Below are 14,902 nucleotides of genomic sequence, written 5' to 3'. Positions count from 1 at the left end.
AAAAAAAAAAAAAAATTTCAACCAGGCACAGGGAAAAGAAAAAGTGCTGAAAGCTAGGACCTGGTAGGGGAAGATTAAGAATAATAATAAAAAGGAAAAAAGTATTAATAATTTTAGTTGTTTTTAAACAAGCAAACTAATCACCAGAAAAAAGAAAGCACAAAAGAAAAAAGTAAAAATAAAAAAAGAGAAAAGAAAAACAAAAAAAATCGGTGGAGGACAGGGCAGGGCACCCAGGCTCCATCTGAGCACACAGACTGTGATGGCGTTCCTGTGGGCCCAGAAGATAGGTGGGAGTGGAGGATGGCCACACCTCCTTTCACTAAGAGTAATAAGAAGAATGTCGTACCTTGTCAGTCTTGCAGGTCCCGAGTGTCCTTGGGGTTGCTGGAAAGCAGAACGTGTTCTTAAGCCCCAAGAATCTGCGAGAGTGCTGTCTCAAATATCCAAAATAGTCAAGCCGCTTTTTAAACCTTCAAAATGGTGGCATCCTCCAGACCGGCAAAAGTCCACAGCTCAGCCCACCTTTCTCTTCACCTTTTCCGTTCGTTCCCCAGCCACTGTGCACAGTCCTCCGTGCAGTCCGTGGCTAGCAGGGTGATTTTTAGGTTAATTCTTAGGTCCTACCACCACTCAGGAATCTCCAAGATGTCTGTGCCGTTAGGATCACTCAGGATCGCTGCCAGACTGCAACTCCATCTGTCTCCTTTTTTGGTATTTTCATGCAAATTTTTCTGCTAGTTGAGGTTTAGTCCACGTGCATATCCTTCCCTTCAAGGCTCAGGGGTCTAGTATTATCTTCTGTGTCTGTGTCAATTGGTTTCCCTTTTCTTTGTTGAAGAGGGTTTGTGCAGTCTTTCTGCCTAGTCCGCCATCTTGCCGGATCTCTCCCCTGAACCACCGACTTTTAAGTTAATAGTTGTGTGCAAACCAATTGTTCCACTCTGGGACCTTAGGGTTCAATTCCTCTTCTTTTAGTACCTACTCTTCTGACTGTCAGTTTTTCTTGAAGCAAACCTTCCTTTTAATTACGATGCTGGCTACTCACTGTCTCTATTCTACTGTTCAGAGGTGAAGTTGCAAGCATAGACAAAGCTCACATGTTCCCAAATGATGAACCCATCCCCCTCACCATTCTTCTGCCTTTGTCGGTTCTGTACCTGGTATTTGTTGGTAGAATTAAAGGGAATCTCTGCCACCTTGGGGTTCTTCTGTCTCATCTCCACCACAGAGCTGTAAGACTGCTCGACGAACTTGAGCAGGGCCGACTCAGAAGCATCACCAGTTGTCTCACGCTGCAGGAGGGGGTTTGTGTAAGCCATGTGGCCTGGCCCCTGGGGCATCAGGCTTACCCATGGACACAGGAGAGGGGCAGACTAGGAAAGGAGTGCTCGGAAAATCACTGAGGACCAGGAATTTATTTTTTTCCCCCCAAAGAGGGCAGGTTATACCCTGGACATTGAGGTACCCTCTTCTCCCTTAGGCACGAGACCTTAGTTACTGGAAGCATCTCTTGATTAGCCTTAAAGTCAGCACGATTGCACAGGCCAGCGATTTGGGCTAGGATGAACCAAGTAGGAGAGCCCTTGGCAAATGTTTTTCCTGAAAAGAAAGGGTGGGAAAACTGTGAGTAGGACATAGAAGAGTCTAAATCAGGGAGTTATTCACATCCTGAGTTTCTTACTCAGGAGCTCTGGTGGCGTAGTGCCTAAGCATTTGACTGCTAACCAAAAGGCTGGCAGTTAAAACCCACCAGCCACTCCTTGGAAGGAAGGTTGGGCAATCTACTTCCGTAGTGATACTGCCTCGGAAACCCAAGGAAGGGTCACTATGAGTCGGATCTGACTCAACAGCAGTGAGTTTGGTTTGCTTTGGTTTCTTTTTCAAATACTTCAGAGGCAACATTTCTTTTTCTCTACACCCCCTTTCTGTCTATTTCAGTTTCCAGCTATCTTCCTGTCTGCACTCACCATTCTGTCTCAGCTCATTCACTCCCCACCCCTCACCCCAAATCTTTCCACTCTCAGCCCACCAATAGCACTAGTTACCAGTCTGGTCTTCAGTGATGTTGGCTTCATATATGGTCCTATCAAACCATAAGTGGGCGACAGTCATGCGGTTCTGGGTGAGGGTGCCTGTCTTGTCAGAGCAGATGGTGGAGGTAGAGCCCAGTGTCTCCACTGCCTCAAGGTTTTTCACCAGGCAGTTCTTCAACGCCATGCGCTTGGCTGTCAGGGTCAGACACACCTAAGGCCATGAAGAGAGAAGAGAGTAAATGGAGAGAAGTTGACTGCTCACACCACCTTATTATTTTGGAAGTTTGATCTATTTTTATCCTTATTTCCCTTTCTTTTCCACTTAGTCCTTAGAAATTCCATCTGTGGCTAGGATACAGGAAATTCAGAAAGAGATTTTGGTTCATGCTTTATGGCAGGGTTTCAAAAAAAAGAGAGAAGGTATTCATTGGCTGTTGTGAGTTATGCCAATAAAATAAAAATGCTAATTAAAAAAGAAGACATTCCTTGACCACAGTATAATGGAGAATGATCTTCCTTATTCTTCTTGGAATAGTCTCTCCTCCATGATCCTTTCATCTTTTCTGTTTAGCAGTCTGCTTTCCATTAAAGTTCAGGCCATAACTTTTTTTTTTTTTTTTTTTTAATACTTGCTATTTAATAAGATACTTCAAGAAACAGATGCAGTGTTGCAGGCACTCATCTATGCCAAGTAATTTGGAAGATAGCTACCTGGCCAACTGACTGGAAAAGATCCATATTTGTGCCCAATCCAAAGAAAGGTGATCCAACAGAATGTGGAAATTATTGAGTTACATCATTAATATCACATTTTGCTGAAGATAATTAAAAAATGGTTGTAGCAGTATATTGACAGGGAACTTCCAGAAATGCAAGCTGGATTCAGAAGAGGACATGAAATGAGGGCTATCATTGCTGATGTCAGATGGATCTTGGTTGAAAACAAAGAATACCAGAAAGATGTTTACATGTGTTTTGTTGACTATGCAAAGACGTAGTCTCACCTACTTTGGTCATGTTGTCAGACAGGGCCATTCCTTGGAGAAGGACATCATGCTTGATAAAGTGGAGGGTCAGCAAAAAAGGAGAAGACCCTTAACAAGATGGATTGACACTGTGGCTGCAATGATGGGCTCAAGTATAAGAAGGTTTGTGAGGATGACGCATGACTGGGCAGTGTTTTGTTCTCTTGTACACAGGGTCATTATGAGTCAGAGCTGACTTCATGGCACCTAACAACAGCATTTAATGTCATTCCAAGTAGATAAAAAATTTTAAGTTATTAGCATGAATTTTACTGTTCATCTTTATATTGTACATTGCCAATTTAAAATGCAAATATAACATCATTGAACTCATATGCAGAATCACTGAAAGTACACAATTTGTATTTCTTTTCCTTTCTTAATATTTTTTTTTCTTTACCATTTCCTTCACCCAAGTTAACATGTGTTTACCCTCTCGTTAGTGATTTATCTTTCCTTTCCCTCCCACCCCTGGTAACTATTAAAGAATATTTTTGTGAAAACCTTTTCTTGACTTTTTATAATAGTGGTCTGGTACAATATTTGTCCTTTCATAATTGACTAATTTTACTCAGCATAATGGCTTCTAAGTTCATTGATGCTATGAGATGTTTTGTAGATTCAGCATTGTTCTTTAAGGTTGTATAATATTCCATTGTGTGTATGTACCAGAGTTTGTTGATCCAGTTTTCTGTTGATAGGCATTTGTTTCCACCTTTTTGTTATTATGAATAGTGTTGTGATGTACATGGGTGTGTGTTTATCTGTGTCGTGGCTCTTATTTTTTAGCATTTGTAACTAGTCGTGGGATTATTGGATCATATGTATTTCTATCTCCAACTTTTTAAGGAAGCACCATACCATTTTCCACAGTGGTTGCATCATTTTACAGTCCCATCAACAGTGTATGAGGGTGCCAGTCTCTCCATACCCTTGCCAACATTTGTTGTTTTCTATTTTTTGGAATGTTGCTATTAGTGCTAGGGCACATTTCCTTCTTAAATCCAATCTTTCCAGAGGCCACCATCTTTTTTGTGGATAGAGAAGGGTTGAACTAATAGTTTGGAAAAAGAATAGGGCACAGAGAATGATGAAATTGGGAAAGAATATCTCAATACTGGAAAGAACTTAAGAAATCATCTCAAATCAGAAGATTTTTGTTAATCATAAATTCAATGAAGTCAGATGTGTCATAAGGTTGTTTTTAAAGCTAATGGATTCTCCGCCCCCAAAATAAAAACCCCATATCCATTGCTGTTGATTCTGACTCATGGCAACTCCATATGTTACAGAGTAGAATTGTGGTCCATAAGGTTTTCTTGGCTGTAATCTTCACTGAAGCAGATCATCAGCTCTTTCTTCTGTGGTTTCACACCTTTAGGTTAGTTTGAATGAAAACTGGGACCTAGGAACCTTAATTGATTCTTTAAAAAAAATTGTATTGTGATTTGGGTGAAAATTTACAGAGCAAATTCAACTTCCATACAGTATTTTTATATACTTTGTCTCATGACATTGACTGTAATCTCCCATAATGCAATAGCTCTCCTCTCTCTTCTCCCCTTAGCCACCTCTTCCCTATGTCCTTCCCTCCCATGCACTCCTGCCATCTGAGCTGTCTCCCTGTGCATACACAGCCCTTCTATCCTCCCATGATTGATCCCTCCAAGGAGTGTATCTACCTAATGAAATGTTTAGCTCACATGCCTATCTATTATTTGGGTGGAAGCGACAGGAGTGGGTTGCATTTCTGACCTGAAGGGCAGATAGGGGCCATAGTTTCAGGGGGTTCCACCAGGCTCTATCAGAACAGCAAACCTGGTCCCTTTTTTTTTTTTGATTCTGAGTTTTGTTCCACATTATTCTTCCACTCTATGCAGGATCTCCTATGTAGATCTCCCTGCTAGTGGTTGACAGTGGTAGCCGGGCATCATCTAGCTCTTATGGTCTCGTAGTCATACAGGATGAGGATCACATGGTGTGTGAGTCCCTTGGACTAATTGTTTTCACATGTCTTTGTTTTTCTTCATTCTCCTTTGCTCTGGACAAGGAGAGACCCATTGTTGCATCTAGATGGCCTCTTGCAAGCTTTTAAGATCCCAGTCACTACTCACTAAAGTAGGAGGTGGAACAGTGTTTTGTGTGTATGTTATGCCAATTGAGCTTTATGTTCCCTGTGAACATGTTCCCAAGCCCACAGATCCAACTACTTGCTCCCTCTGGGTAGATGGCTGTGGCCAAGAAGTAACTACACCCTTGTCCCTTGTCAGCTGTACTATATACCTAGACATTTTTACAGAACATACAAATAGACTTGTAGAAACATTGTCTGCCAGCCCCTATACATGGTCATGGGCACACTCCCCTCTGCATACCAAACCAAAAACCAAACTCACTGCCATCAAGTCGAATCTGACTCATAACGACCCTTCCTTGGGTTTCTGAGGCAGTATCATCACGAAATTAGATTGCCCAATCTTCCTTCCTGGGAGTTCTGGTAGCATAGTGCCTAAGGCACTTGACTGCTAACCAGAAGGTTGGTGCTTCAAAACCACCAGCCACTGCTCAGAAGGAAGATGGGGCAATCTACTTCCATAGTAATACTGCCTCAGAAACCCAAGGAGGGGTCACTATGAGTCGGGTCCGACTCAATGGCACATAGCAACAACAACAATCTTCCTTCCAAGGAGTGGCTGGTGAGTTTGAACCACCAGCCTTCTAGTTAGCAGTCAAATGCCTTGGGCATTATGCCACCAGAGCTCCCTCCCCTCTGCACAGACATACCTAATAGTTCAGCCTGTCTACCCATCTATCCACCCATAGATCAACGTTTGCCATGACTGACATTGCAGTATTATATGTGCAAAAGGGTTCATCTTTGTTGTTTGTACCTCCCATGCACCTCTCTATGTCTTTCTCTTCTTCAATGCCACTGTGTTGATCACTCACATTTGGTACATTGCCCTTCCCTTCATCCAAATCAATACTTGTCTCTTCCTATCTAGCAGTGTTCCCTTCTCCTCCCTCCCAACCTTGGTAACCAACAAAGAAAATTTCCTTTCTTCCTTGACTTTTTATAACAGACTAATACAATATTTGTCCTTCTGTGATTGACTTATTTCACTCATCATAATGTCCTCCAAGTTCATCCACGTTATGCGGTGTTTTGCAGATTCTACATTATTCTTTAGCGTTGCATAGTATTCCATTGTGTATATGTTTATTTATTCATTCTGTTGATGGGCACCTAGGTTGTTTCCATCTTTTTGCTATTATAAATAGTTCTGTGATGAACATAGGTGTGCATATACCTGTTCTTGTTATGGCTCTCAGTTCTTTAGGATATATACCTAGTAATGGAATGGCTGGGTCAAATGGTATTTCTAACTCCAACTTTTTAAGGAATTGCCGTACTATTTTCCTCAGTGGTTGTATCATTTGACAGTCTCACCAGCAGTGTATGCAAGTCCCAGTGTCTCCACATCCTTGCCAGCATTTGTTATTTTCTGTCTTGTTGAACTTTGCTACTAGTGCTGGGGCAAGATGGTATCTCATTGTTGTTTTGATTTGCATTTCTTTAATGGCTAATGATCATGAACATTTTTTCATGTGTTTGTCGGCCACCTGAATATCCTCTTTGGTAAAGTATCTATTCATGTCTTTTGCCCATTTTTTAACTGGATTATTTGTCTTTTTGTTGTTGAGGTGTTGGGGTTTTCTATAAATTTTAGGGATAAGTCCCTTGTCAGATATGTTATTGCCAAATATTTTTTCCCAATCTGTAGGTTCTCTTTTAACTCTTTTGGAGAAGTCTTTGGAAGCACATAAAAGTGTGATTTTCCCATTCATTTAGTTTATCTTCTGCTGTTTGTACATTTTGGGTTATGCTTGATAGTCCATTTATGCCATATATCAGGGCCCCTAAGTGTGCCCCTAGTTTTTCCTTGAGGAACTTTATAGTTTTACATTTCACATTTAAGTCTTTGATCCATCTGGAGTTAGTTTTTGTGAATGATGTGAGGTATGGATCTTGTTTAATTTCTCTGCAAATGGATATCCAGTTTTGCCAGTGCCATTTGTTAAGCAGACTATCTCCTCCCCATTTAATGGATTTCAGCCCTTTGTCACAGATCAGCTGACCATAGGTTGATGGATCTATTTCTGGGTTCTCAATTCTATTCCACTGGTCTATGTGTCTGTCATTAAACCAATACCAGGCAGTTTTGACTGCTGTGGCTGTTCAGTAGGTTTTGAGATCCAGGAGTGTGAGACCTCCTACTTTGTTCTTCTTCAATAGTGTTTTGCTTATTGGAGATCTCTTTAGGAATCTTAATGGATTGTTAAGTACAAAATTCAAATTATGGAATTATAATTTATTTCTGTAACATCACAAGTCCCAATATGTTTATACTATCCAAACCATACCCCAAATATTTGCCCATTTCTGTATGAAGGGGAACTTTGATAAACTAGGCCGTACTCTAAACAGGTGGCCAGCAAGACAAGGGGGGTCATAGGAAGAATGGTTAAGGTAAAGAGATTATTTCACCTCCCACCTGAAGAGTTTGAGGGGACATAAAGACTACTTCAGAAATCTAAAGGACTAGTCTGTTGGAGTGAGAGAATTGACTTATTTTGTGTTTCTTCAGGTGGGAGAGCTAGGACAAAATATGTTGTTGATAGCTGCCATCAAGTAGGCCTCTGACTCATGGTGACTCCATGTGTGCAGAGTACAACTGCTCCATAGGGTTTTCTTGGTTGTAATCTGTGTGGAAGAAATTGCCAGGCTTTTTCTTCTGTTGGGCAGCTGGGTGGGTTTGAACTGCCAAACTTCAGCTTAGCTGCAGATCACAAACTTCTTGTATGCCCAGGGCTCTTTAGGAACAAATAGGAAATCATACTGCTGATCGATACAATCCAATTTAACTACAGCAGTCCACCAAGGAAATGAGTTGAGACAAAAAGTGGTGGCCTCCCCATTACTAGGAATAATAATCACCTGCCAGTTACTTCATAGAAGATATCTAACATTGATCAAAAGGCTGAATTTATATTGCTTTTGAAGTCCTGTTAAATAATAAGATTCTATACAAGGATGGGAGCTCTGGTAGCATAGTGCCTAAGGCATCTGGCTGCTAATCAGAGGCTGGCAGTTCAAACCCACCAGCCACTCCTCTGAAGGAAGATTGGGCGATCTACTTCCATAGAGATACCACCTGGGGAACCCAAGGAGGGGTCACTATGAGTCAGGATCTACTCGATAGCAATGAGTTTGGCTCTTTTTGGTTACACAAGCATACTTTGGAGATATTGCAGATTCTGTTCCAGACCATTGCAATAAAGCAAATATCACAATAAAGTGAGTCAAATGAATTTTTTGGTTTCTCAGTTCATATAAAAAGGAACTCTGGTGGTATAGTGGTTAAGGCATTTAGCTGCTAACCAAAAGATCATTGGTTCAAACCCACCCGCCACTCCATGGAAGAAAGATGAGGCAGTCTGCTTCTATAAAGATTTACAGGCTTGGAAACCCGACTCTCTCTGAGTCAGACTCAACTTGATGGCAATGAGTTTGATTTTTTGAAGTGCATATAAAAGTTATGTTTATACTATACGTAGACTATTAAGTGTGCAGTAGCATTACGATAAAGTTTGAAATATTGTGAGAATTACCAAAATGTGACAGAGAGACAGAAAGTGAGTACCTGCTTTTGGGAAAATGACACTGATAGACTTGCTTGCTGTAGTATTGCCACAAACTTCAATTTGTAAAAAATGTAATATCTGGGAAGCACAGTAAAGCGAAGCACAATAAAACAACATATGTCTGTAATTTCAAATAAATGTTCCTCTATAAACTGATGAATAAATTGAGGCCTGGAGATGTTAAATGATCTGGCCAAGTTCACCAGCTAGTACACATAGGACTAGAACTCATTCTTTGTAGTTTATAATCCAATGCTTTCCCATCACAACTTGCTTCCTCTTTTATTGAGGAGAAAGAGAAGGCACAAGAAAATTTGGGTGGAGGGATTCAAGGTAATTTGGGGAGCTATATTATTTCTAATAGCTGTGTAAATGCCAGGAATACTTTGCACTTGAGAATTTCAACAACAAAAGATATACTGGTGATTTCATTTTCCTGGGGTGGTTTGTCTTCCCAAAGGCCACCTTCCACCCGTCTACTTACAGTGACAGTGGCCAGCAGCCCCTCAGGCACATTGGCCACAATGATGCCAATAAGAAAAATGACAGCCTGCAGCCAGCCGTAGCCCAACGTAAGTGAAAGCACAAAGAAAGTGATCCCCAGGAAGACGGCCACCATGGTGATCAGATGGATGAAGTGCTCGATCTCAATAGCAATGGGGGTCTTGCCAGCTACAAGGCCTGATGTCAGTGAGGCAATGCGGCCCATCACTGTGGAGTCTCCTGTAGCAATCACAATGCCTCTGGCTGTTCCTATGGAAGAAGGAGAAAGAGTGGTCACCTGAGACACTCAAAGTCTCAATTGGGAAGACTCTCAGGATTGGTTCCTACAAAGACATAGGTGTCAATGGTCAAAAACAGAGTGGAAATTCAAGGCCCTCTGAGAGGTCATTATGTTCTATTCGCTTTGTATTTAGTTTATGTAAATACAGGTCTCTCCTAGTCTGAAAAATCTTTGAAGAGATTTCACAGTTCTAAGATATCTAATTTTGTTGCCTAATTTACTTTCACTGTCAAGAAGGTCTTCATTACACTTAACCTAAAATCTTCTTTTACTTATACATTTCTTTGGTTTAGCTGAATAGGGTCTAGATCCCCAGGAACAGTGGCTACCCTTCTGGTGGAGTCCTATGTTCTAATATCCTTTTGTCACTCCTCTAACCCAGTGGTTCTCAACTAAGGCCCATTCCTCCCCAACCCCCAGAGGACATTTGACAATACCTGGTTTTTGGTTGTCATAACTTGGGTGGAGGTGGGGGCCAGAGGGTGGGTACCACTGGTATCTAATGGGTAGAGGTCAGGGATGCTGCTAAAAAGTCTACAATGCATGGGGCAGCACCTTATAGCAAAGAATTATCCAGCTCAACATTTCAATAGTGTCAAGATTGAAAAACCCTGCTCTAACCTGAGCATTCTCCTTGCTTTGCTCTGGCTAGAGCCAGTCTGACCCCTGGTGGGTAGCACAGACCATAACAGTTGGGTTTCTGTGCCTATCAAGGGGCAGTGTGGGATAGACAAGTTGATTCCAACTCTTGGAGACCCCATGGGTGTCAGAGTAGAATTATGCTCAACAGAGTTTTCATGGCTGATTTTCTGGAAAATAGATCACCAGATTTTTCTTCTGGGGTACCCATGGATGGATTTTAACCTCCAACCTTTCAGTTAACAGCTGAGGGTTTTAACCATTGGCACCACCCAGGGACTCTGTGCTTATAAAGGTCCACCTCTTCTCTTTAGCTGGAGCTCTGGTGGCATGGTACTTAAGGCATTTGACTGCTAACCAGAAGGCTGGTGGTTCAAACCCACCAGCCACTCCTCGGGAGGAAGGTTGGGCAATCTACTTCCGTAGTGATACCGCCTTGGAAACCCAAGGAGGGGTCACTATGAGTCGGATCTGACTTGATGGCAGTGAGTTTGGTTTGTTTGGTTTCCTCTTTACCAGCACTGCCCCTGTGTCACAAAGGGAACTTGCGCACAGATCCTGCAGATTGCTCACTTGCATGGCTTGAGCCAGGCTGCCAGAGAAGGTTCTTCGTTCCAGATTTCCTCTGCTGCACCATACTGACTGAAAGCAAAATAACCAAACTCACTCTGACTCGTGGTGACACCTCCTTGGGTTTCCGAGGTGGTATCACTATGGAAGTAGATTGCCCAATCTTCCTTCTGAGGAGTGGCTGGTGGGGTTGAAACACCAGCCTTCTGGTTAGCAGTCAGATACCTTAGGCATTATGCTACCAGAGCTCCTACAATAACTGAAGTTTCTACCATTAAATTTACAGTCAGAATCACTCAGAAAAGCAACATTTTATTAATGGAAATAGCATGTGTTTTAGAATAAGACTCAGAGCAGGAAGTCTCACTTTCCAGTTTATTAGCTGTTTGGCTTGGGGCAAGTTGCTTAAACTCTCTTAGATTCAGCTTTGCCTTTAAGAATGGGATGAAAATATCTGCAGATCTGCATATGAGTTGAACATTTACCTGAGGTAGATACACTCCTTGCAGAGAACAATCATGGGAGAAAGAAGGGCTGCTTATGTACTGGGAGACAGCTCAGGGGGCAGGAGGGCTTGGAGGGATGGACACGGGGAAGAGGTAATTATCAGGAGGAAGTGGGAGGGGAGCTGTTTCATTGTGGTAAATTGTAGTCAATGTCATGAGACAAAGTGTATGTGAACTTCTGCATGGAAAGTGAATTTGCTCTGTAAATCTTCACCCAAATCACACACACACACACAAAAGAAATCTGCAAATCTGCAAAGATTAAATGAATATTTTTAAAGGAGTTTAAAACAGCACACAGTAGGCATTTAAATATTAGCTTCTTCTCTTAATTTACTTGGATTTAAGGTCTCCAGAAAGAATGATATATAACCACATTTATGACTTGGTGAGGGCAGCGTTAACTTAGCAGCACCCAGAGACATCATAGCACAGAGCAGCAGTGTGGGCCCAATTTCTAAGGTCACCTTCAGCTATACAAATCTGAGCGGAGGGTCCTGGTCATAGACCAAACAGGTCAGACCAATGTTTATGTGAAAGAGAGTTCTGGAATTGTTCACAGTATGAGGCACTCTACAGATAAGCTCTAGATTTGTTGCCAGAGACATTCATTGGCCTTGATGAAAGAAAGATACTTAAATGATTGGAGGTGCCGAAAGGGTTTTTAATTTTGGGGGAAGTATCAGTTATATCTATTTTGGGCCATGGTTTGGTTTAACTCTTAATTGTTATTCCTTCTGCAATGATTTCTTCATTCTTGGAGAGATGGAATTTAATAATGAATCCTAACGTCAAACTTGGGGCACATTGAGAGGGCCAAGTGTCCTGTATCCCAGGCCAGACTGGTTCCTTCGTACACCTTCTGTATATACCAGAGAAATAGCTTAGACCCCAGTGAATATGTGTGAGAACCAAAGAGAACTGTTTGCAGCAGCAGTCCCATCAAGGTCCACAGTGATGAGAGTTGGGAGACAAGGGCCTAGGGTAAAGGCTAAAGCTTTGCCATTAGTTTGAACATTGCACAGAAGTTTCTCAATTTGACATTGAATAGCTCCATCAACCTAGCTCCACCATTTTGGTCTCATCTTGGGCCCTACTATTCTCCTATTAAATCATCCTCTGTTGTTGTTGTCAGGTGCCATCAAGTTGGCTCTGACTCACAGTGACCCTATATACAACAGAACAAAACACTGCCCAGTCCTGCGCCAGCCTCACAATCTTTGCTATATCTGAGCCCATCATTGCAGCCACTGTGTCAGTCTATCTCATTGAGGGCCTTCCCCTTTTTTTGCTGACCCTCCACTTTACCAGGTATGACATCCTTCTCCAAAGAAATGTCCCTTCTGACAACATGACCAAAGTAGGTGAGATGATGTCTGGCCATTCTTGCTTCCACAGAGCATTCTGGCTGCAATCCTTCCAGGACAGATTTGTTTGTTCTTCTGGCACTCTATGGTACTTTCAGTATTCTTCACCAACACCACAGTTCAAAAGCATCAACTCTTCTTTGGTTTTCCTTATTCATTGTCTGGCTTTCACGTACATTTGAGGCAATTGAAAATACCGTGGCTTGGATTAGGTGCACTACAGTCTTCAGAGTGACATCTTTGCTCTTCAATGCTTTAAAGAGGTCTTTTGCAGTAGATTCACCCAGTGCAATACAACGTCTGATTTCCTGATGGTGCTTCCATGGGTGTTGATTTAATTTTGTAAAATTTTAATCCAAGTAAAATGAAATCTTTGACAACTTCAATCTTTTCTCTATTTATTGTGATGCTGGTTACAGGTCCAGTTGTGAGAATTTTTGTTTTCTTTAGGTTGAGATGTAATCCCTACTGCAGACTGTAGTCTTTAATCTTCATCAGTAAGTGCTTCAAGTCATCTTCACTTTCAGCTAGCAAGGTTGTGTCATCTGCATATTGCAGGTTGTTAGTGAGTTTTCCTCCAATCCTGATGCAGAGTTCTTCTTCACACAGTCCAGTCTCTGATTATTTACTCACCATACAGATTGAATCAACACGGTGAAAGGGTACAACCCTGACACACACCTTTCCTGATTTTAAACCATGCAGTATTCCCTTGTTCTGTTTGAATGACTGCCCACTGGTCTTTGTACAGGTTTCTCATGAATACAATTAAGTGTTCTGGAATTCCCATTCTTCACAATGTTATCCATAATTTGTTATGATCCACACAGTTGAATGCTTTTGCACAGTCAACAAAACACAAATAAACATCTTTCTGGTATGTTTTGCTTTCAGCCAAGATCCATGTGACATTAGCAATGATATCTCTTGTTCCACATCCTCTTCTGAATCCAGCTTGCATTTCTGGAAGCTCCATGTCAATATACTGCAGCAACAATTTTTGAATTATCTTCAGCAAGATTTTACTTGTGTGTGATATTAATGACATTGTTTGATAGTTTCCTCATTCTATTGGATCACCTTTTTTTGGAATGGCTGCAAATATGGATCTCTTCCAGTCAGTTGGCCAGGTAGCTATCTTCCAAATTACTTGGTATTGTCAGGCAAATACCTCTAGGGCAACATCCATTTGTTGAAACACCTCAATGGGTATTCTTCCAATTCCCAGAGCCTTGTTTTTTGCTAATCCCTTCAGTGCAGCTTTGACTTCTTCCTTCAGTGCCATTGGTTCTTGATCACATGCCACTTCCTGAAACAGCTGAACACTGACAAATTCTTTTTTGTACAGTGACTCTGTGTATTCTTTCCATCTTCTTTCGAGGCTTCCTGCATCATTCAATACTTTGCCCACAGAATCTTTCAATATTGCAACTGGAGGCTTGAATTTTTCTTCAGTTTTTTCAGCTTAAGAAATGCTGAGTGTGTTCTTCCCTTTTAGTTTCCTAACTCCAGGTCTTTGCACATTTCTTTATAATAATTGACTTAGTCTTATTGTGCTGCTTTTTGAAATCTATTCAGCTCTTTTATCTTGTCATTTTTTCCATTTGCTTTATCTACTCTCCATTCAAGAGGAAGTTTCAGAGTCTCTTCTGACATCCATTTTCATCTTTGCTTTCTTTTCTGTCTTTTTAATGACCTTTGCTTTCTTCATGTTTGATGTCATCCCACAACTCATCTGGTCTTTGGTCACTGGTGTTCAATGCATCAACTCTATTCTTCAGATGGTGTCTAAATGCAGGTGGGATACAATCAAGGTCATATTTTGGCTCTCATGAACTTGTTTTTAATTTTCTTCAGCTTGAACTTGCATATGAGCAATTGGTGGTCTATTCCACAGTCAGCTCCTGGCCGTTTTGGCTTAAGGTATTGAGCTTCTCCACCACCTTTTTCCACAGACGTAGTTGATCTGATTTCTGTGTATTCCATCTGGTGGAGTCCATGTGGATAGCTGCTGTTCATGTTGTTGAAAAAAGGTATTTGCAATGAATAAGTCATTGGTCTTGCAAAATTCTGTTGTGTGATCTTCAACATAATTTCTATCAGCAAGGCCATATTTTCCAACAATCAATAATTTTTCTTTGTTTCCAACTTTCCAGTCACCAAAAATCATCAATACATCTTGATTGCATGTTTTGTCAATTTCAGAATTAACAGAAGTTGGTTGTTGTTGTTGTTGTTATGTGCCGTCAAGTCAGACCCAACTCATAGC

At 41.4% G+C, this 14,902-nt stretch overlaps 1 protein-coding gene across 1 annotated transcript in view; it reads right to left on the bottom strand.

The window, feature by feature from the left end:
- The window catches only part of LOC103202855 (sodium/potassium-transporting ATPase subunit alpha-4-like), a 69,511-nt gene that overhangs the window by 36,685 nt on the left and 17,924 nt on the right, over window positions 1-14,902 (bottom strand). Inside the window, exons 7-10 of the mRNA XM_007947789.1 lie at window positions 9,252-9,520; window positions 2,049-2,247; window positions 1,493-1,602; window positions 1,161-1,295 (exon numbers count right to left, since the gene is read on the bottom strand). Of these exons, the coding sequence (XP_007945980.1) occupies window positions 1,161-1,295; window positions 1,493-1,602; window positions 2,049-2,247; window positions 9,252-9,520 (713 nt within the window). The remainder of the gene's footprint in view (window positions 1-1,160; window positions 1,296-1,492; window positions 1,603-2,048; window positions 2,248-9,251; window positions 9,521-14,902) is intronic.

The sequence above is a fragment of the Orycteropus afer genome, unplaced genomic scaffold (genome assembly GCF_000298275.1).
Source record: "Orycteropus afer afer isolate SDZICR_OR568_19922 unplaced genomic scaffold, OryAfe1.0 scaffold00193, whole genome shotgun sequence".
NCBI lineage: Eukaryota > Metazoa > Chordata > Mammalia > Tubulidentata > Orycteropodidae > Orycteropus > Orycteropus afer.
Note: the sequence above shows the minus strand (reverse complement) of the source record. Positions and strands in the feature narration are given on the sequence as shown.